The 22,745-nt window shown below is 41.8% G+C and overlaps 1 protein-coding gene across 2 annotated transcripts in view; it reads left to right on the top strand.

The window, feature by feature from the left end:
- AGTPBP1 (ATP/GTP binding carboxypeptidase 1) overlaps positions 1–22,745 on the top strand; it is a 295,080-nt gene that overhangs the window by 159,971 nt on the left and 112,364 nt on the right. For both annotated transcript variants that reach the window (XM_082261111.1, XM_082261112.1), the window contains 8 exons: positions 6,807–6,901; positions 8,642–8,758; positions 11,891–12,585; positions 16,438–16,521; positions 18,371–18,457; positions 18,538–18,686; positions 20,308–20,395; positions 22,281–22,425. In XM_082261111.1, coding sequence (XP_082117237.1) covers positions 6,807–6,901; positions 8,642–8,758; positions 11,891–12,585; positions 16,438–16,521; positions 18,371–18,457; positions 18,538–18,686; positions 20,308–20,395; positions 22,281–22,425 — 1,460 coding nt within the window. The remainder of the gene's footprint in view (positions 1–6,806; positions 6,902–8,641; positions 8,759–11,890; positions 12,586–16,437; positions 16,522–18,370; positions 18,458–18,537; positions 18,687–20,307; positions 20,396–22,280; positions 22,426–22,745) is intronic.

Below are 22,745 nucleotides of genomic sequence, written 5' to 3' on the forward strand. Positions count from 1 at the left end.
ATGCTTTCACTCTACAGTCCAGAAGCCAACCAGCCCTCTGCTTTTAAATTCGGGTTCAGGGCATGATGGTGGCCTCCTTCGAGGATGTTCTATATGCCCAATACCACTGCAGATGGTTGCAGTACTAATTTTGGCAGTGTGGTAGAGGCAGGCTTAGTCTCTGGACTGCTGCATCTGCCTGACTGCCGCAAAACCAGGCTTGCCTTCGCCTTGGTAGATCACAAGTCTGATGCTGAAAACAGGAAAGTCCTTACTTATGATGACCTGTCGGGCTGGGGAGGAGACCTCAACACTTTCTTAGTGCAAGGGAAAAAGCTTAGCTCCCAGTCGTTATTCTGTAGCTCAGGATCATTGGTTGTCTCTTGACTCTGAGGTGATTCAGCTAAAATTAAGTAGGATAATGCCATGTCAATGACTTATATCAACTATCAGGGAGGAGTCAGAAGTCTCACAGCTCAGAGACTTGGATCTGATTCTTGCTTGAGCGGAAAGTCATGTTCCCGCTATGTCAGCTGCGCACATCAAATTTGGTATGTAGACTTCCTTCATCTGTTCTGGAGAGTGATCTCTTCACCCTCTTGAGGTGTTTCTAAACCTCTGTCGAAGACAGGGAACACTGATTGTGGATCCTCTAACTTCCAGGTTCAGCAAAAAACTGGACATGTTTGTCTCCAGATCCAAGTATCCTCTTGTCTTTGCGGTGGTGCCCTGGTGACTTTGTGCGACAATTACAACCTAATTTATGCCTTTATTCATCTAAAACTCCCTGCTTGCTTGCTTGGGAGGATTGAGATCGAGAGCCTTCTGGTAATTCTCATTGCAAGGAATAGGTCCAGGTGAATTTGTTTCTCATACCACATCAAGCTCTAGGCGGATTCTCTACAAGTCCTCACAGATCCTCAAATCTTCTGTCCCAATTACTGGCAGTTGAGGCCTAGATCCTGAGTTATAGGGACCTACCTGATTTGGTTATCCCTTTATTCTTAAAGGCTAGGAAGTAGACTTTTTTCAAAGTCCACTATCACACTTGAGAAGTGTATTTCTTCTGGAGCAAGACCAGAAATTTCCATCTAAGAAGTACTTTATGCAACAAATCATGTCTTTTCTGCAGTCTGATCTGGATCAGCAGTTGGCTTTGGGTACCATCAAGGGTCAAATCTCAGCCCTAGAAATTCTTTTGAGAGACTGCTTCCTTCTCACTTCCTTGTGAAATCCTCCCTATAGGGTATTGCCAGCATCGTGGCCGCTAACTTTACAAGATCTTAACTTGAATGTCTATTGGCTCTTAAAAAAACTCCCCATCGAACATATGGGCAAAATTCCTCTGGTTGTAATTGTTCGCAAGCATGCCTTTTCCTCACAATCATTTCTGTGAGATGAGTTTCTGAGTTGGCATCCCTAACATTTAATAAACCTTGTTCTACACAGATAACATTATTTTGAGGCCCGGAGCTCTTTTTTTCCACTTTAAGGAATAAGTTCACTTTTACAAAAAATACTTAATAAATGCACATTTTTTTGCAGGTAATATTTTTTGTTAGGGGCCTGTGAAAGCATTTGTTTCTAAGATTTTGCAAGGCCGCCACCCAGTCTATTGTTCACATGTTCATTACGTTTTACCAGTTGGATGTTTAGGCCTCAGCTGATGCTGGCTTCGGCCCTAGGGTTCTTCAGGTGGTGTGGTAGGCTGCCTTGATCTGCTCTTTTTAATTTATTTTTTCTCTATCGCTCATTGACAGACGTAGTCCTCGGTGATACAGCACCTTCGGGTTATGTTGCCTCCACAGGAGCAGGACTAGACAGGAAATTAAAAAGCTCTGGCCACACCCTAGGGGCAGTCCCAGAGGGTATATCCTCTCTCTCTCTGCCTCAGCAAATCATTTATTTTCTGTCTAGTTAGGAGTAAGGACCTAGATACCTTGCTGGGATCTTCGGTCCTGGCAAGATTTTTTTCTTAAAAGATTTTTTAGACAGCTTTTTTTCTCCAGTGTTCCTGTGAGATCTTCAAGCAAGAAAGCTGAACTGGGCGACGGGCTGGATGTTGAGATCCGGTGGTCACCCCAGTTCAGCCTACGAGCGCGTGCAGGCCATAGCTCCGCGCTGGGTCGGCCGCGACAAAGTCCCATTAAGGGACTGACCCCGCGAGTTAAACGTCTCGCTGAAACGCCAAAGACCATGAGTCACGGCGTCCATATCGGTCGACAGCCCTCCCGCCCCGGTGGAGAGGGGTACTGTCAGGAGTTGGTGCCCGCCTGGTTTCCGGTATGGTGAGTAGTATGTTCCCCCTTTTCCCCTGACGGGTCTTGTGGTGAACGCGGGCCCCTCTCTGTATGGTAAGATAGAGTCCCCCTCTATCCTATAACATGACACAGATCCCCCTACTTTGAGTGTGATTTTATGTGCAAAAAGCCAGGAGGCTTGGTTTGGGAGCTAACAATCTAATTGTATACATGTTTAAAAGATTGTAATCAGTGGCATTCTGGGAATCTTACTGTGATAAGAATAAGGTACCTACCAGTCAGAAGCCACGGACATGTAGACTGCCTTCCTAAATCAGATCTCCAGCTATAAGCAGGCCTCCCGAACGGCCATGCGGTCCGCCAGGGCCGGTACCGCCAACCACGCCAAATCCCCATGCAGAGAGAGTGTTGTGTGCCCTGCAGCACACCGCTATTCAGTACAGGCCGCCGCCATTTTTTTTGCTGGATCGCACGAGCCGCCATTTTGGCGTAGCCTCGTGTCTCCAGCATGGGGGCGGCCATGTTTGAGGTGATCCAAACACCTCGTGGAGCTAGGGAAGGCGCCGGAAGGCGTGCAGAGGGGCGGAGCCGCCTCCTTTCTTCCTGGGCAGCCAGCCAAAAGACTTCCTGTTTGTCAAGACAGCGCTGTAACCTGTTGCAGTTAAACTCTGAGCATCAAGTGGTGAGCCTGGGGGTCTATCTCTCTCTCTCTCGATCGATAGGGATCCCTAGCAGGTAACACTAAGGGGCTTTTGTGGCGCTGGGGGTCTGAAAAAAAAAAAAAAAAAAAAGTTTTTTATTTTTGAATTATATTATCCAGGAAGTGACTGGAATTATCATGGACCCTGCCACACATATTCCCCCACCTGTTTCCCTCGAGGGGGCCACGGGACCCGCCGGTGCACAGAGTGTAGAGGCATTTACAGTAATTTTGGAGTCTATGGTGGCTCGGGTGGAGGCGGCCTGTCAGGGACGGGGGTCAAGGAAGCGACCCCCGCCTACCCCTATACTATCTGACACCTCTGACTCAGATTCAGAGATGGTCACTGCAGTTGCAGGTCCCTCTGCAAGGGCTGTTACCTCAGGTAAAGCTCCCTCAGACAGTGAGGAGGACGTTTCTTCTCCCGCTATAATTCAGGAAGAAGCATTGGTGGACGCACTAGTTGTGGCAGTGCAGGAAACCTTAAAACTTGAGGTTTTACCGGCAGAGGCAACTGAAACAGAGATTCCCTTTGGTACTAACAAGCCCATCAAAACGGTGAAGGTTTTTCCTGTACCCAAGTGTTTTGGTAATAAGATTAAAGGAGAATGGGAGCATTCTAAGCGTACCTTTACTATTTCCAAGCGTATTGCTAGACGCTATCCGTTTGAGGAATCCATCATTAAGAAATGGACGGTACCACCAGTGGTGGATCCACCTATTTCCAGGCTGAATAAAGCCACGGTTATCCCAGTGGAGGACACTTCGTCCTTTAAGGATCCGGTGGATCGAAAGATGGAAGCAGAGTCCCGCACCATCTTCTCTCTGATAGGGTCAGCATTTAGACCAGTAATTGTTATTGGTCTAGTTTCCCAGACACTTACAGAATGGGCGAGAATGGTACGCCAAGACCTTAGGGGAAAAGATATTCCCCAGGAGACATCTGATTTGATGGAACAGATTATACAAGGGCTACAGTTTATCTGTGACGCAGCCTTGACAAATCTTCCCTTTCAGGGGAATCGTCTATTTGGGGCCAACCTAGATGAAATCATTAAGGATGCCACTGGGGGCAAGAGCACTTTTTTGCCACAGGCTGCTAAAGCTAAGGGACCTCGCAACAAGCGAGGACCTTTCTTTACCGCCCATAAAGGGCGCCCGGCTGGAACAAGCGGGAAAGGCAAGACTCCTCCAGGAGGGTTCAAGAAGGGCTGGTCGGACAAACAGAGGACCAACCCAGCCAAACCCGAAGCAAAGGAGTACACAGCCTGAAGGTGCGGTAGTTACCGTTCCCTGAATAGATCTTTTCCTTTACCTTTTCCTAAGATTAGTCCCTATGCCTCACAGGAATCGGATCTGGTTGACCAGACAGGCCAAGAAGCCTCTAGTCGGGTGACTTCGGTCCCTGAGGTTCAACCAGAAAAGATCACCCTCCCTGATAACAATCAGGTATCTGATAAATGTGTGGGAACAGAAAACGACCAGACTTTCTCGGATGGTCGGGGCCAGATACCTCTAGGGACGCCTGGTTCAGATCCAATCAGCGCCAGTGGTCCTAGAAATTCTAGGCTGGCCTCGTCAAGCCGGCCTGGCCGACTTGGACATGCTAGTCGCAGACGTTCCGTGGGAACTTCGTCTCAGGGAGTGTCTGTGGTCTCAAGGACCAATTTACCATCGTGCTTTACAGTCGCTGGTTTTAATGGCCTGGCCATTGAGACCCAAGTACTGAAGGACAGAGGTTTGTCTACTTCAGTCATTCCTACCCTTATTAAAGCAAGGAAAGCGACTTCCAGCAAGGTCTATTATCACACATGGAAGACTTATATTGCGTGGTGCGAATCTTTAGGATTTCCTCCACGTACCTATTCGGTGACTCGAATATTGGCTTTTTTGCAACAAGGGGTTGAGCAGAAGCTAGCCTTGAGCACCATCAAGGGTCAAGTTTCAGCATTAGCAATCTTCTTTCAGAAACCTTTAGCTACCAAGTCCTTGGTGCGGAATTTCATCCAGGGGGTGCGGCACCTGGCTCCACCAGTCCGCGCGCCCTTACCGCCCTGGGATCTTAATTTGGTTTTGTCGGTTCTACAGAAACCTCCTTTTGAAAACATCAGGGAGATTCCCTTGCTTACTTTATCCCAGAAGGTGGCCTTCTTGGTGGCTATCACTTCTGCTCGCAGGGTGTCAGAACTGGCTGCATTATCATGCCAGTCCCCATACCTAGTGATTCATAGGGATAAGGTAGTACTTCATCCTAAGCCATCTTTTCTTCCTAAGGTGGTTTCAGATTTTCATCTGAATGAAGATATTGTACTACCTTCCTTGTGTCCTCAGCCCAAGCATCATCAGGAACATGCGTTGCATTCCTTAGATGTGGTTCGGGCAATCAGGGTATACCTGAAAGCTACGGAATCATTCCGTAAGATGGATTCACTTTTTGTGATCACGGATGGCCCCAGAAAGGGTTTGCCTGCATCTGCCGCGACCATTGCCAAATGGATTAGACAGACGGTGGTACAGGCTTATTCTATTAAGGGTCAGAGTCCTCCGTTCCCTGTTAGGGCGCACTCCACTCGAGCGCTCAGTACTTCCTGGGCCTTTCGCCATCAGGCGTCAGTGGTCCAGGTATGTAAGGCGGCCACCTGGTCGTCGGTACATACCTTTACAAAATTCTATAAAATTGATGTGACGGCATCGGCGGATGCCTCATTTGGCCGCAAGATTTTGCAGGCCGCAATTTGAGGAGACCGGTGGTCTACCTCGAGGGTTTTTTTCTGTTTGAAAAAAAAAAAAAAAAAATTTTCTCTTTTTTGTTGAGTCTCATCATTAAGGATGAGCATTGTAAACTTCTAGTTGGCACCGGTTGGGCCTTCTAGATTGGGATTTGATTTTCCCACCCCTCATTTGTGATACTGCTCTGGGACGTCCCGAAGGTGCTGTATCACCGAGGACTACGTCTGTCAATGAGCGATAGAGAAAAATGGATTTTTGTAAAATCTTACCGTAAAATCCTTTTCTCTTAGCTCATTGACAGACGTAGTCCCCGCCCCTCTGTTTTTTGAGTTGGGTTGGGTTAAAATCTCTAAAGACTGCTTTTTCACATAACTGATTTGCTGAGGCAGAGAGAGAGAGGATATACCCTCTGGGACTGCCCCTAGGGTGTGGCCAGAGCTTTTTAATTTCCTGTCTAGTCCTGCTCCTGTGGAGGCAACATAACCCGAAGGTGCTGTATCACCGAGGACTACGTCTGTCAATGAGCTAAGAGAAAAGGATTTTACGGTAAGATTTTACAAAAATCCATTTTTTTTTTCTTTCCTTGTGGGTCTGTAAGCCTTTTGTTTTGCTGTTGCTCACCACTTAGTTGGAGTCATTTTGGACACCCCAGTGTTTCAGATCTCTATTTTGTGTCCTGTAATATACAACGAAGGAAACAGGAATTTTGTCTCGTCTGTAAAAATTTTTTTCTTGCAGCACATTTTGGGGCACAGGTCCTCCCTTTTTGTTTTTTTTTTTTAGTCTATTCTTTTCATAGCCTGCTACCAATTTAAGGCATGTTCGGAGCAGGAGGGGGTTATACTTGGCTGTCCTTACTGCTTTGTTTGCCAGCATCCAATTTTCCTGTAGCTATCAGTATGACCCAGTGTTTCAGAATCCTATCCTGTTTCCTGTATTGTACACCAGAAAAAGGATATTACTAGTAAGGAGAAAACCTTGTACAAAATTGGAAATCCTTGCAAAGTGAATATTTACCAAACTCACTTTTTAAAATTAATATGGTCTGGCCCTTTAGCAAGTCAGCCACAATGTATTCATAACATACTTGCTTAGAGGGCATTGGCCACTAGTCAACAATTATTTTATTCTCATAGTTGATGATGTAGTCGATGAGAGTGATGACAATGATGACACAGAAGCAGACACAGAAGCGGATGCTGAAAATGAAGAAGATGAGCAGGTTTTTAAAGTAAGTTTGCAAGTCTAGCTTTGTAAGCTGCTTTACTTTTATGTTATGCAGGATGACATCTATTTGACTTGTTGCCCAGTAATTCTTTTGATATTTTGCTACAATAATGCAATTAAATATGAAGGCTCAGGAAATTGGCATTTTGATAAATAAAATGAAAATGAAATAAATAAAATACACCAGTAGTTTATGGCCACCATGGATAATTACCTATGACATGCCTTAAGCAGCATTTCAGGTTCCAACTGTGTGCAATATACATTTTATGCTCTATATGCATATTCTTTAATCAAGACAGATGAGCTCTCCCTTTACACCTGTATATCCTTATGGTCATTGGCTGTTCGGCTGGGTCCTTGTACACCCAAAATACCATCCTAATGTAATAAAATGCCAGAGCCCGACTGTAATATTCCAAGGCTTTATTAATTAAACGTCTGTAGTATCATACAGCGATAAGAATCATTTTGGATAAAGAGCCCTAATCTGAAGGAGAGATCTGTACCCTAAAAGCTGCATTAATCATTACATGCACAATCCCTTATTCCAGCTGACCGGTAACAATTGCAACTGCCCATCACAAAACATTACTCTTTGCGAACAAAGGTAGCATACAAAATGTATAACTGATAATTACTACAATAAACTCCATCATACTTGTAAAATATCTTAATTTCTGCATATGAAAATTACCAAAAGTGCATCAAGTGAGATGGTTGTAAACACAATGGTGGAATTTCATCAGAACTGAAGCAGCCAGAATCTGAAGCAGTTGGACGTGGCAACAAATGCACTTCTATCTTAAACTTGTTTAGTTGTTTAGATGAGCTTTGAAAATGAAAGAGAGAGGCTGATGCACATGCCATGCACAGTTGCTCCAGTTTTTATTTTCATTATTACCCTCACTTGCTCCTTAATGGTAAAATTGTATAATACCCACTAACATGAACGTGGAGGACAGCATAGTCATTGGCATCAAGCATGACTGGGTCCTCATACATTGTTCCACCAGGTGACCATTGTTTCAACAAGTGGATACCTGAGCTTTATAATGCTGTATATGTTTATTATCCAGTTTGTAAAGCTGGGGTTGACAGCAATAGTTGGAATATTGGCCAAGGGTCATATTGTCATTGAGGTAGAACGAATCCCTCCTAATAATGCATATAGTGCATTATATTGCACACAGCGGGAACATGAAATATTGCATAAGCCATGTCATAGATAATCAAGCATTGGAAGTTTACAGTCGGGCTCCGACATTTTAGTAAATACTTGAATGCATTTTGGGTTTTAATTATGTTCATGGAAACAATGTTGTACAGTTCGATACAATATACATATATTAGTGTGCCTCAAATTATTTACGTTCAGTGCTCTTAAATGTATTATTATTTTTTTTTTTATGTATAGCTGTTGAAAATATCTGAATCAGTCCTGTGTAATCCCCTGTACCGCAGTACCCAGACTTTAGGAGAAAGGGTCAGCACTAGTAGTCAGGATCTATTATGTGTGCCGACAGAAAATATGCTGAAAATTAGAAGAACAAACGGATGATCACATCAATGTGCTGCTAATTTTTTATTGTGCCATTACAGGATTGGGGGGCAGGTCGTAGACCAAGCACTCAAGTATATTTAAGATTATAGCTTAAATAAAACGTAATAACAATATACAAATGTATTATTTCTATTTTTTAGTAATTCTTGTTTTCTGTTTTGCTGTTGCATTTTTTACCAGAATGATGACATAGAGACTGACATAAGTAAACTCAAACCTATACAAGAGTTGGGGCGATCTACAGAAGATCTGAAGATGTATGAACGCTTTTTTCCAGAGTTAAGAGATGATTTCCAGGTGAACACAATGTATTCCTTTGCAGAAATTGTCTTAAAACTCCATAAGATAGTTCCACTAATAGTAGAATGGCATCTGTACACATTCTATTCACATTCTGTTTGTATATCCATATTAGCTACTGGTCTTTTCAGTTTTTTTTTTCTTTTCCTCATAGCCAATTCTCAAATTGTTAAACAATGTAGATTAATAAGAGCAAAAGTTAATAATCAAAATCTAAAAAATAAATATGAAAAAGTTGTAAAAATTTTACTTAACAAGACATTGGATGATGGCATATTTTTTAAGTTTAAAGGATATGTACAGTTTGAAAAAGAAAAACAAAACAAAAACAATAAAGTTTAAGGCTGCATTCACATGTCAGCTTATAATCGCGGGCAGAACCGCCGCGGTTCCACCCGCGATTCGGAGATTTATTGCAAATCGCGGGACGCCTAGCGTTGCCCGTTGATTTGCAATAGCCCCCCAAACGCCGAGCGATGTTGCCGCGATTTACGCCCGCCGAATCGCGGCAACATCGCGCAAACAAAATCGCGGGACGCAATATGCTCCAAAAAAGTACAAGAGCTTCTTTGGAGCGTATTGCGTCCCGCGATTTTGTTTGCGCGATGTTGCCGCGATTCGGCGGGCGGAAATCGCGGCAACATCGCTCGGCGTTTGGGGGGCTATTGCAAATCAACGGGCAACGCTAGGCGTCCCGCGATTTGCAATAAATCTCCGAATCGCGGGCGGAACCGCGGCGGTTCTGCCCGCGATTATAAGCTGACATGTGAATGCAGCCTCAAGGCTGCAAGTAACTAAATGTAAACAATATTTCTGTGTATAAGAAAATGTAAGTAAAAATGGGAGTAAAGTCTGTATCAGGATAGTAGTTGCTACAATCGTTTCAGCACAATCCCTGCCCCCTGTCTTTGCTACTGTATTAGGTGCCCATATTTCCTAGACATTAGTGCGAGAGCCAATATAAAGCCTTGTACAGGTTAACAAGTAGTAAAGAGGTATGGGTTACTTTAAGTTATAGTATATTCAGAACATACATGATCTATTGCATTGTAATTTTTAGTTAAAGTGGAATTCCAGTTTAAACCTAACTAGCCTTAAGAATGTCCCCTCCCTCCTTCCAACACTTATGCTGACTATTCTTTGAAAAAAAAGATGCATATACTTACCTTTTTTCAGCCTGCTCTGGTCCGGTCAGGTGATCTGGCTCCTCTGTGTCAGCCAGCAGTGGGAGCACTGATAGCAGATGGGCCATAGGAGCCTATGGGTAATGTTACCGCTCCTAGGCATTATCAGCTGCTTTTGAGCATTCTCTACTCTCCCTGGCAGCCTCTGCTGGCTGACACAGGGCATCACGTGACCAGACTGGAGTGGCCTGAACATTGGTAAATATATGCATTTTTTTTTTTGTTTACACAAGGGTTAGTCAGCAAAATCAGTAGGGATGAGGTATAAGGCTAGTTAGTGGAATTCCACTTTAAAAAATATAAATTTTCTAGGAAAAGTGTATATGTGTGTGTGTGTGTGTGTGTGTGTGTGTGTGTGTGTGTGTGTGTATATATATATATATATATATATATATATATATATATATATATATATATATATATATATAGAAAGTACTGGAAAGTATTCACAGCGCTTCACCTTTTTCCACATTTTATGTTACAGCCTTATGCCTTATTCCAAAATGGATTAAATTCACTATTTTCCTCAAAATTCTATAAAAGATACCCCATAATGACAACAGGAAAGAAGTTTGTTTGTAATCTTTGCAAATTTATAAAAAAAAAACAAAAACGAAAAAAATAACAGGTACATAAGTATTTAGCCTTTGCCATGACCAAACTGAGCGATCATTGGAGAAGGGCTTTAGTCAGGGAGGTGACCAAGAACCTGATGGTCACTCTGCAATAATAAAAGGCTTCCAAATAATGCACTCACAATTAGTATAAAATATATAGGCTCATCAAATATAAGCAATATTTCCGGCGTTTAATGGAGAGCAATCCTACCGTCCTCCTCGCTATACATTGTATCATCCCACACGTGACTTTCATCTGGGGAGAGGAGAGATCCGCAACATTGTATTCGATCCCAGGTCTTCTGTACTGCACATCCCGGGTGAGGATCTGTTACCGGTGATCACTGACTGATGGTTTTCTTCTCTGCTGCCTCCCAAATCACTTGGCATCCTTATTCCTTCCGACTCGTCTGACAGCTCTGAACATTTCCCTTTTTCTAAGTAAGGACAAGTGAAAAGTGAGTGGATACAGGGAGGGGCGAAACGCGTCAACCTATTTCCAGCCTTCACAACTAACGTAAGACGTAGTTTCCAGTGTGGTGGAACGCAAGCGGAAGTGTGCTGGAATGCACGCCGCTCACTATAGCGAGGAGGACGGTAGGATCGCTCTCCATTATACGCCGGAAATATTGCTTATATTTGATGAGCCTATATAATTTTTACTCATTGTGAGTGCATTATTTGCAAGCCTTTTATTATTTAATAAATTTATTAGGGCGTACTGCACCATCTGGTTTTTTACTATTCATATTTCTGCATCTATGGGAAGGACATCCTGAAGGGGCCCCCAGTCCATATCCATTTGCCAAGCCTTTTAGACCCCTGGACCATAAGGTCATAAGGGGTCCACGCATTCTGGTAAGTTGACTCACATGTGGGGAAGAGGGCACTTTTGGATCCACAAGAACCACCTGAGTTCACTTTGAAGTATTTTTGATCACGTGTGATCACACTACTATTTGCACAAAAAAATTATTTCACTGGACACTTGCTTAATTAATATATTATTATTTTCTCATTTATTTATTGAACCAAGTTTAATTTATCACTGGGAATTGGACATCACTTATTTTATTGGTTAATTTTTCATTATAGATTTTGTATGAATTTTTGTGTCACTAGATTTACACTGTTTCAGCGCTGTGTTATTTTGTGCATATAAGCTATACATAGTGCAAATTTCTTTCCTGCAACTTCAATTCCCCCATCAACACACAGTGCTGACAGTGGGAGGTGGAAATATACTTTAAGCAAGCAGTAATAAAATGTTTAACCATGTAGTTTATTTGATATAACAGATTTTGCTGTCTTTTGTCTTTATGCCAAAGGACTTTGAATTGGTCTCAAATGAGCCAGTACGTGGTGCAAACCGTGGCGGACCTATCATTGTCCCAACTGCAGGAGAAGAACCAATTTACAAGCCAAGACATATCATTAAAGAACTGACCAGAAAAGGCAGTAATATTTCTTTAGAAGATGAATGTAAAAAAAGACCAAACTTCTTAGACGTGCCAAAGAAAGAAATAAAAAGGGACCACAATGGCTCCTTTCAGCAGACTCAGGGTGATACAGAGAAATCCTCATGCTGCTACTTGAACAGTGATGTTGTAAGAGATCTTGACAGACTCTCACTGCAGAAGTCTTCAGCCAATAACCTTTGCAAAAATGGCTCTGCTAAAGACAAACCTAATTTCTTATCCCATACCTGCAGCAAACCTGTCCAGAATTCATCATGTGGTAATAATTTGTTTGATAAGCATTCAGTTACACTGGGTCCTTTGTGTTGCTCTACTGTTTTACCTGAAGATGAAGATGACACTAGTCCATTAAGCAGTCAAGCCTTACAGGGTTTGCTGGATACTGAAAACTTCCTGACCCTTCACGATCCTGAACTTTACATAGAAATTGTGAAGAATACCAAATCGGTTCCAGAGTATTCTGAAGTGGCCTATCCGGACTACTTTGGCCATGTGCCACCATTCTTTAAAGAGCCCATATTAGAAAGACCTTATGGCGTTCAAAGGTGAGTAAATTTGAGTCTTACAAGCACCTCTTATTGAAATAATTAGTGCATTTTCAAGCAGTGACAACATTCATTCTGGAAACATATTGCTGTCTACATGCCTTTTGTTTATTATGCCACTGGCCAGATTCAAGATGTTTGGCTTCCACTGTAGTACAGGGGGGGGGGGGGGGGGTTCCACAGTCGTGTATTAACCTAATATCTGTGCAGCACAGGTGTTTTTTTTTTTTTACCTCAGGTCAGAAACAGGACTGTATTTTAATGCAATCCTTGATATTTTGGATACTATCCCAGCCTGTGTAACCTGTAATAAATCTGTAAGTACAGCCCAGTATAACCATTCCCCCCGCCTAACGTGCCCCAGGTTTGTGCTAGTGTCCTTAAGAGAATGGACATCTTCTCTCTGCTATGAGAGTAGGAAACAATTTACTTTTTTCTCTTTTACCTTTTTTTTATCAAGATATTTTTCTACAATCAAGACTCTGGAGCTGGAGCTTTGTTTTGCAACTTCCAGATCAGCTACCCCTGAGCTTTGCTCTGGGGGGGCCACATCCCGACCCTGGTAGAAAAAAAATGTGGTGCTACCCTCCAGACACAGGATCGTGCGTTTGGTGCTCACCTGGTTCAATGTGTTGAGTTGGTCGCCGGGTGCTCTACAGGTCCAGGGCTGTGGTCCTCCAGTGTTGGAACCCTATCTCCTTCTTTTTTTTTTTTTTTTTTTATTTAAAATTTTTTCATATAACACTTGAAATTTAACAGCATGTACAATAACAGTATACATATACTTTATGCAAAAGGGGTCCCTCAGCAAATGGGAGCTGCGGGCGGGGAGGGTGGGGGGTGGAAAATGGATCTCTAATGGAGGTATGGCCATTGGAGGAATGAAGACAGTCAGGTAAAGGGCATTTTCTCACGGATCCTGTTTGGCACTCTCCAGCCTTGTTGACATTTGGGGGCTGCAAGGCACACTCTAGGCCATCATTGTAGTAAGTAAGACCCTTGCCATTGAAGGGAGCCTGGTGTGTGCTTGTACTAACTCTGCCATTCGCACCTCCGCAAGGGTAATTCCGGAGCTCCAGCCACAGTTCTTTATAATCATGGGCTTGTGGTGGGAATAAGGTATGCAACTCTTTCAAATTTGGCTCTCAGCATCCCCCCTTTTATGAGGTTTCGTGACCTATTCAAAACATGGCACCCAGCAGCTGCTCTACTGAGTCTGTTCAAGCCCTGGCCTTGCCGCCTGCCTGTTACACTCATTTTCTGGATATGTGTGCGAAAGACACACCATCACTCAATCCCCAGAGCACAACATCTATGGCTCACTGCTACCACATAGTCACAGTTAGTAAGCTTCCCTTCCCTGCTCCTGTAGTTGGCCTGTACGTTTCCCTTTTTGGGGTCTAACATTTACACATTAGCCATAAGTTGGTTCTTGGGAATAAGGGGAGCAGTTCTGCAGGCCAGCCTGCATTCCTGAACCACTGACTTTTCCAGGGTGACTTGCTTTGTCCCTGACCATGGGCCCTTGGGCATTTGTCCAGTAAGTCTTCATGCTCAGGGCAGTCTTCCTTTTCTCCCTGAGCCTGAAACCTACTCTGCTTTTTTTCTGCAACTGTGGCAAACTTTTATAGCAAGTTAGGGCTTGTACACATGAGCATATATTTTTTTTTTTTTTACATCCCTGAACACCGCTCTGACAGCCAGTGTAGTCTGGCATTGTATGGGAGGAGCAAATGCTACTTGTATATACAACTTTACATTTTAGGGTGTTCTTGTGGCATTTAGGCCTGAATTTTCACAATGCATGACCCATGCTGGCTCTGCCCCATCATGATCCTTTAAGCATTGTAAAAATATTGGCATCATGATGCCGAAAACAGTGGACTCCACCCCCGTGTCCTTAATGTGAACCCCATAGGGAACTGATTTCCACAATAATGGTCTAAAATAACTTGTGCACAAGGAGCACTAGTTAAGCCCACACAATGCAAGACTGAATTACTTATTCAAGGCTGACACATAAATGTCAATAGTGTGTAATCCTTGGTGCAGGCAACTTGATCAACGATTCTTGGCTTCTTTGTTTACTTTGCAGGATTGAGATGGAGAGGATCATAGTAATTCTCATTGCACAAAACTGGCCCAGGAGAACATGGTACTCAAAATTCATCAAGCTTTTGTCAGACACTCGGGGCTCTCCCAGATCCTCCAGATCTTCTGTCCCAGGGGCTGGTTTACCACCTTTCTTCTCTGTCGTGGCTTTCACGGCTTGGTTTAGCTCCCAAGATCCTGAGGGAGAGGGGTCTATTAAAGCCTGTCATTCCAGCACTTCTGAAAACAAGGAAATTGACATTAAAAACTGCCCCTTGAACCTACTAGGGATATTCCTCTGTCTTGCCATCACTTTTTGAGTTTGCGGCTCCTGTAAAGAACCCTTTTTTATGGCCTACCTTTTACATGATCTGCGACTCTCCAATAAGAGGTACAAAAATTATTTATTGAAGCATCTCCTCAACATAGTAAAAGCTTGCATTCCAGAATTATGGAAAAGCACTGTACCTCCCAACAGGACACTGACTCGCTCGCAAAACCATGATGTTAAAGGAACAAGGTGAAAAGTATTGAAAAATTTGGATTCCTTATTTTTTTTTTACAAGGACCAAACAAAGGGCTTTTTTTTAGCAGGAACACAGGGAAATGCAGTTTCGGCACCTCCAGCACAGAATGTATGTAATGGCAAGGGGTTCTGGGGTGTGCTGAAGGGTCTATTGATGCTGCATGCTGTGAAATCTATTGTCGCTGAGGGATCTCTTGTTGGGGGATGGTCTATTGTTTCTGAAGGTTATTGGGTGTGTTCCTGCTATGAGCTTCTATGGAGTGTGCCACATCCCAAATAGCATATGTATTATATACATATTGTTTCTGAAGGGTCAATTGTTGCTGGGAGGGATTTACTGTTGAGGGAGAGGTCTATTGTTACCTGTTGCTGGAGGGTGTATTGATGCTGTCTGCTGGAAGATCTATTGTTGCTGAAGTGGATCTATTGTTGCAGGGGGTTATCCTCTGAGAACTGGGCTAGGAGAAGGAGTGGGCTCCCCTTTCCCTTTTTTTTTTTTTGTCTTTTTCCTCACCCTACCAACCCCCCACCACCACCACTCTGTGTCAATTCCCCCCTTAAAATGAGAAAATATATACGAGGAAATGGTATTTCCCAGTTGTGTGCACAGGAAGCTCTGTTGCCCTAATTGCCTTGAGCAGTGTCTACACTGGGGTCCAGTACCTTCAGTTTTCCTGTACTTGTTTTTGTGGATTTGTGTAGGACGTTTCCTGTACACAATGTCTTGAGGTCTCTGCTAAATGGATTTGTTCTTTAGAAGACATAGTGTTTCTTCTAAAAGAAAAAAAAAAAAAAGTATAAAAAAAATACAGGGCTCTGTTAGAGACTTCCAATCATTTTCTTACCAGGGGACCACCTTTGTCTAGCCTGGAAGTGAAGGAATATCATCAACAGGGAAATAGACAACAAAAGCTGTCGGAGGTTCTAGTATTTCCCTACTTTAAAAAAAACTTACTTCTATATGTGTTTTTAGAGAGATTTCCTCTCATTTATTGTTCCCGTGGTAGGCTTTTTTTTTTTTTTTTGTAAAAAAAAAAAGGACAATAGTAAAGGACTCTCAGAGCCTCAGACTGCAGTAAATCCTTACAGGAGTTTACATCTTACCTCATGTACTGTATATCCATCTATACTTAGCAGTTAGTTCAGTGCAGTTGCTGTACAACAAATAATATCTTCTGCCATTTGAGTGCTGTGTAAAATCTGTCTAATCCTCAAATTGTTGTTTAACTTCATAGAACAAAAATATCCCAAGATATTGAAAGACTGATTCATCCAAATGATATAATAGACCGGATAGTATATGATCTTGATAATTCCAGGTAAGTAACTTTTTTTTTTCCCCCCACAATAGTGTTGCTGAAAATTTAATACAACACACTGTAATAGGAGGGCAAGTTGAGTGCAATTTTTAGAGCACCTTCTTTGACAAATTAATTTACAGCTTTTGAAGAAATATAGAAAGTAAATGAACCAAAGTAAGCTTAGCAGCAGAAGGTTGATTGTTTTTGCCCTATTGGCTCCCCATTTATTGTCCCTGAAAATGCAGATTCAGATGTTCTGAAAGTATACATTTGCACATTTTTAGGCACATGGCATTATTTGGGCCTGGTAATTTCCTTCCCAGGAACCAGTCTCCACATTGTGGGAGGCAGCAGAAAATGTACATATATGCGGTACATCCCAATATATTGGGTCTTTGATAGAGCTCTTCTGGGCATCTGAAGAGCATGAACAAGGCTAGAGCAGGTTTCCTTGTTCTGTCTGCTGCAATGCTTCATCAGTGGTTTTACCTATAATTCCTTCCCAGTATAGTATCTTTAGAAATTTTAATAGGCCCATATGATATGGCAGAACAAAAAGTATTACCTAAAAACGTGCCTTGTTTTTCTGGATAGTTAAACATTTGAGTGTTTATGCCTGGATTTTTTTTTCCTGTCCTGCACCTGATTTATTTTGGAAGTTCCAAAATAATTTTCAAAAAATTCTAGAGAAAATAACATAAATTATGTCATTAGTCTATTGAAGTACAGCTTCCATACACTTCTAATCCATACTATGAGCAATTTGGACTAATAGAGTCTTACAGTTTTGTCCTACAGAATTTGTGAAATTTACACCCTCTTGCTTGTAGGGGTCTTCAATCTCTTCAGCATTGCAACCTTCTATTAATTTGTGATATGGCTCTGAAACTTTTAGACATTTATCAAAGAATGTCCCTAATGCACACCATACATGGGTCAAATTTGAACAAATTTCCTTTCAGATTTAGAAATTTAGTGCGTTTTCTGATTCGATGGTGGCCGGGAATCTTCTTTACTTTCTGGGAGTTTTCTTTTCTTGCACTCGTGCGCATTTGTATTTCAATTATATTTCTCAGACAGTTCTACCATCATTGATTAGAAAATCGTTCATTTTTCAAAATGTTTCCAACATGCCCGATCATTCGAATTGGATAACTGCAGGAAAATCGGCTGTTGCTGCAGCCCACTAATAGTGGGAAATTTGAACGAAAATTCTTATAACCCATACACACTATAAGAAAATCGGGTGAACGTTTCCGTCCGTGGAACAATCGTACTATTTTCTGTACACAACTTTTGACAGCCGATTCCGACATTCTGAATGAAAATCCCCGAAGGGACAGATGCCAAAATTGTTCTCGTATGGGAACAGAACGAGTGATTTTCGTTTTAAGTTTTACCATTTTCGTTTGATTTTTCATACGAGAAATAGTAGCTACAAAAACCTGTGCATGATCAGAAACAACAACAACGAGAATTTTCGTACATTATTTCCATCCTCGGTTCTGACTTGATGTGAAACATTGAGGAAAACCAGCCAATGGTATGTCCGATTTTCTCATAGTGTGTACGGGGCATTAGATAAGATTTTTGAAAGCAAATGCTTTTGGAATTCGACCCATGTATGGCTAGCCTAAAATAATTCATGTGTACAAACATCTATGCTTGTTGGTTTTTACCAGTTTATAACTGTATGATACAGATACTTCACAATATAGAGCAATTTTTCTTAGCCGGATGAGGATTTGGCAGCTTTGTTTTGTCACCTCTGTGCTATCCCGGAAAAAAAAAAGTGAGCCATTATTATGACAGTCGTTATTAGGGGAATATAAAGGTTAATGCTTTCCTTTTCTCTAATTCTTTGCAGCTGTGCCATTCCAGATGAGAGTGATGTCCTCAAGTTCAACTCCAAATTTGAATCTGGAAACCTGCGGAAGGTCATTCAGATAAGAAAGTGAGATTGCCCTTCATTTTTCTTGCTGTAGAAAATAACAGTTCCATATAACAAGAGGTGCACTATGATTTATTTTCTAGAAATGAATATGATCTCATCCTGAACTCCGATATAAACAGCAATCATTACCACCAGTGGTTTTACTTTGAAGTTAGTGGCATGAAAACTGGGACTGCTTATCGCTTTAACATCATTAATTGTGAAAAGTCTAACAGCCAATTTAATTATGGTGAGCTTAAAATTGACTTTTACCCATGAAAACATTGTTTTTCTTTCCTTTTTCTTCCCCCTTCCCTCTTACATAACTGGATAATTTCCCCCCATTATTGGAAAGGATTATTACCTCTTCTCATTCCTCACCTAGGCAAGAATATTGTTAGGTCCCCTCTGACTCCTGGGGTGACCACTTCACACACTTCAGGAGATAGTTCTCCCTCAGGGCGCATGCGCGCTACAAAATTCAGCGTGCACACAAGTGCCGCAGATCTTTGGGTCCTGTGGCACATCTGCAAATGCACGGGGTTATTCTCACACGTGCCCCTGGTCTGTACAAGATCCAGTACCTGAAACTGGTGTGTCTGCATGCACAGGGGTACCCCCGAAGACCTGGCAGAGACCTGCAGCACACAGGCGGGATATACAAAGATGGTGGTGCAGGGTAGGACAATATCCCCTGGCTGATGTTCCTGTACATGTATGTGAATAGTGAACTCTTTATGAAATCTGAGTTATGCCCCGTACACACGTGCAGATTATCTGCAGACTTTTGTCTGCAGACTTACCTTTTCTATGTAGTGCAAGGGCCTGCCGGATTGCATACAAATTGAAAGTGTTTAGGTTTGACCTCATATTATATGGTTTTGGTAAGTCTGCAGACAAAAGTCTGCAGATAATCTGCATGTGTGTATGGGGCATTACTGGACTTGTCTACCTATGTGTGTACCGTACATGCTAATGGACAAGTGGTTAAAGCCCAATTTCATTCTGCGTTTAAATTCACTAAATATATTCTAGGGGCATCAGTACAAAAGATGTGCAAAGTCTTATGGTTTGTATTCTTTAAATTTCAGACAAAGTGTGAATAAAAAAGCCTGTCCCTGTCAGCAGCTTCAGAAGACACAGTGTGAATAGAAAAGCCTGTCCCTGTCAGCAGCTGAAAGTGGAAACCTCAGTCTCTTTGAGAAATGGTGATCTACTTGCATAGGCCTGACACACCTAGTATGGAGCCTGTGCTCTACAATCATCTGTGAGCAGAGGTTTTGCTCATTGCTGAGATAGATGTGTGACTATGGGGTGTGTTGGACTGCTGCACTGAGACCACTGTTTTTCTACATAAAGTGGCAGGGGTCCCATTCTGTAGCTGCTGGCAGCGGACAGGCTTTTGTGATCAGCCTGTGGTTGTTTTAGAAAGAGATAAAAAGCTATAAGACCTTAAACCTTTTGTTTTGATGCTTCTGGAATCCATAAATGGAATGTTTAAATACTGATTTAAAATAAAGTTTCATTTGGGGTTTAATGTATTCCTGTCTGTAAACATGTCAAAGGAAAGCGAGCCATATCTGTGAGGAGTGTAATTCAATCAGCCATGTGCAAATTTGTATTTGCTTAAAAATAGATTTGCACATGTGCTAAATCCTCAAGTCTTCTCTGATGTAAGCAGTGGAGATGGTTTAAATAAAAAATAAATGTTGTGGGGGGTGGTTGGAGGTCTGGATAATCCATTACGACCAATCAGATTTCATCTGTTGTTTGTCCATCTAACATCATTTATTATGTGGGCATTTACTATTATTAATGAATCCTATTTACCCCTCATAAAAAGAATGTATTATCTCCGTTTTTTTCACAAGGCATGCAGCCACTCATGTATTCTGTGCAAGAGGCATTGATTTCCAGACCTTGGTGGGTTCGTGTTGGAACAGATATTTGTTATTACAAGTAAGTGTTAAAATTAAGTCTTGGCATCTAAATGTACTTAATGGTAGCTATACTTTGAACACATTTATTTTGCATTGGGCTACTTTTTTCTCACTAAATAATCACGGGCCTTGGATTTCAACCTAAAAGAAAAGTGCAAAGTGGATCCCCCTCCCCCCTTCCTTACTCAACTTAGCCTCTATGCTGTAATTATCAGATTATAGTTTTGAATATAAAATAAAAATACATTCATTATAGTAGAACCTTTTTTTTTTTTCTTAACATTTGTTTGCATTTGTCAGACTATAAATGATAAAAATCAACACTGTTTTTATTCAGCGTACCAAGAAAAGCCTTATATGGCCTTAAAAAATCTATGAACATTATTTAAGTATGCAGATTTGTCATAGAGCTGTTATCAAGTTAATCTACACATGTTGACACTGCAAAATGTGGCCTGGGCGTTTAGATAGCAATGACCCCTGGAAAATAATGGGTTGAAGCTAGGTCTTGTTAACGCCTACTACTTCAGGTAATAAATGTACCACTTGTAACAGAAACCTCAGTATTTGTATATTCTCATTTAAGATGTATTGAAATATGAAAGCTGTTCATCTGCAGTATAAAAAGTTGGCAGGTTGTGAGAAAAAGGATTTGAAGCAGACCTGTCATCTTAACTTGCCTGTCAACAGCTCTGAGTTCCTTCAAATAGCCTCTATCTGAGCACACTTCTAGATTGTAAGCTCTAACGAGCAGGGCCCTCTAGTTCCTCCTGTTTTGAATTGTATTGTAACTGTATTGTCTTCCCTCACATTGTAAAGCGCTGTGAAAACTGTTGGCGCTATATAAATCCTGTATAATAATAATAAATAATTTTGTAGCAGCAGGGCGCATGTTCTCTGTCAAAAAGTGAGATAGTTGTTCAGGCTGAGCCAGTGGTTCTAAAAGAAGAAAATGGTCGCACACCACCACGAAATCCAATGAAGAAAAGTTCCTTAATTCACATAAGTGGTACAAGGTACAGCAGGGTAGGACAGTAGACGCGTTTCTCATGATTGCTCGAACAAGCACGTAATAGCAGTCATGTGAAACGCATCTACGGTCCTACACTGCTGTGCCTTGTACCTGTATGACTTATGTGAATAAAGTAGCTTTTCTTCATTGGATTCCGTGGTGGTGTGCGACCATTTTCTTCTTTCTTTCTTCTTCTCCTGGTGGCGAGCCGAGGTTCAGCACTCGCCTTGAATCGTGGACTTTGACTAGCCTGAGCGGTGTTCTCTCTCTTCAGAGCCAGTGATTGGCTGACATTGTCTGAACATTACCATTTGACAGAGTCTTGGATACTCAGCTAAAGAGGGCTGGCAGGTACAGATGATGTAACTCAGTTGGTTCAACAGGGACCAGCCGAGATTTGATCCATCTATGGGCAGGCTGATTGTACCCAAATAAATCCATCGGTTGACTTGGGTACAACCTGCCCGTCAGATTGTTTACTTGCAATTATTTATAGCCCCCCGATGGCAGAACACAGTAGTGCTGCAGGAGGGACCCCGTTAACACTGACCATGTTGATGGGGGAATGCAGCAATTCTTTTTACTTCCACCCGTGATGGAAGGAAAGAAAATCAAATCATCTATGGGCTGCTTTAGAAGCCTAGGTTATGAAATAAGGTTTTAAATATGTTAGTTTTAAATCTTAATTCAGGTCTAGTTTAATGGCAGTTTATTATGTTTAGATTTTCCTACCTCTAAGTAAGCATACTGTGGAAAATTGCCAACATACAAACAAAAGAATCTAAGTTCTGTTCAATAAAATAGAATTTACTAAAGACCCTTAGTGCTAACTAGCTTTTACTGGGTCACAAAAAAGTAACCAGGTACTGTTTAATGTTTTTTTCTTTCACAGAAATAATTTCTCCAGAAGTTCAATAGCCACAGGAGGTCAAAAGGGAAAGTCGTACTACACCTTGACATTCACTGTCACTTTTCCACATAAAGATGACGTCTGCTATTTTGCCTATCACTACCCTTACACATTTTCTACTTTGAAGGTAAGGTAAAAATTATTTGTGCTAATTGTGGGTGTCTTATGGTAATGGTAGATCAAAAGATTCAACTGTTCTATAGAATCCTATTCAAATAAAGTATGTTATTTTGGCTTTGCCTTTATTTTAGGTCATCAAATCAAAGCTCCCTAAATTTTTAAAATCTGTGAGAGAACATGTCACAATTGGCTAATGCAGGAACCAAATTATTCAGCCTGTAGTTTTGTTATTGCTGTGCAAGCTTACTGCTGAAAGTTTGTATTTCCCCTTTTTTGAACTTTACATACTTTGTCTGAATCTGACATTTTAACTGGAATGTCACATAT

The sequence above is a fragment of the Pelophylax lessonae genome, assembly GCF_965119305.1.
Source record: "Pelophylax lessonae genome assembly, chromosome: 1".
NCBI classification, from domain to species: Eukaryota; Metazoa; Chordata; class Amphibia; order Anura; family Ranidae; genus Pelophylax; species Pelophylax lessonae.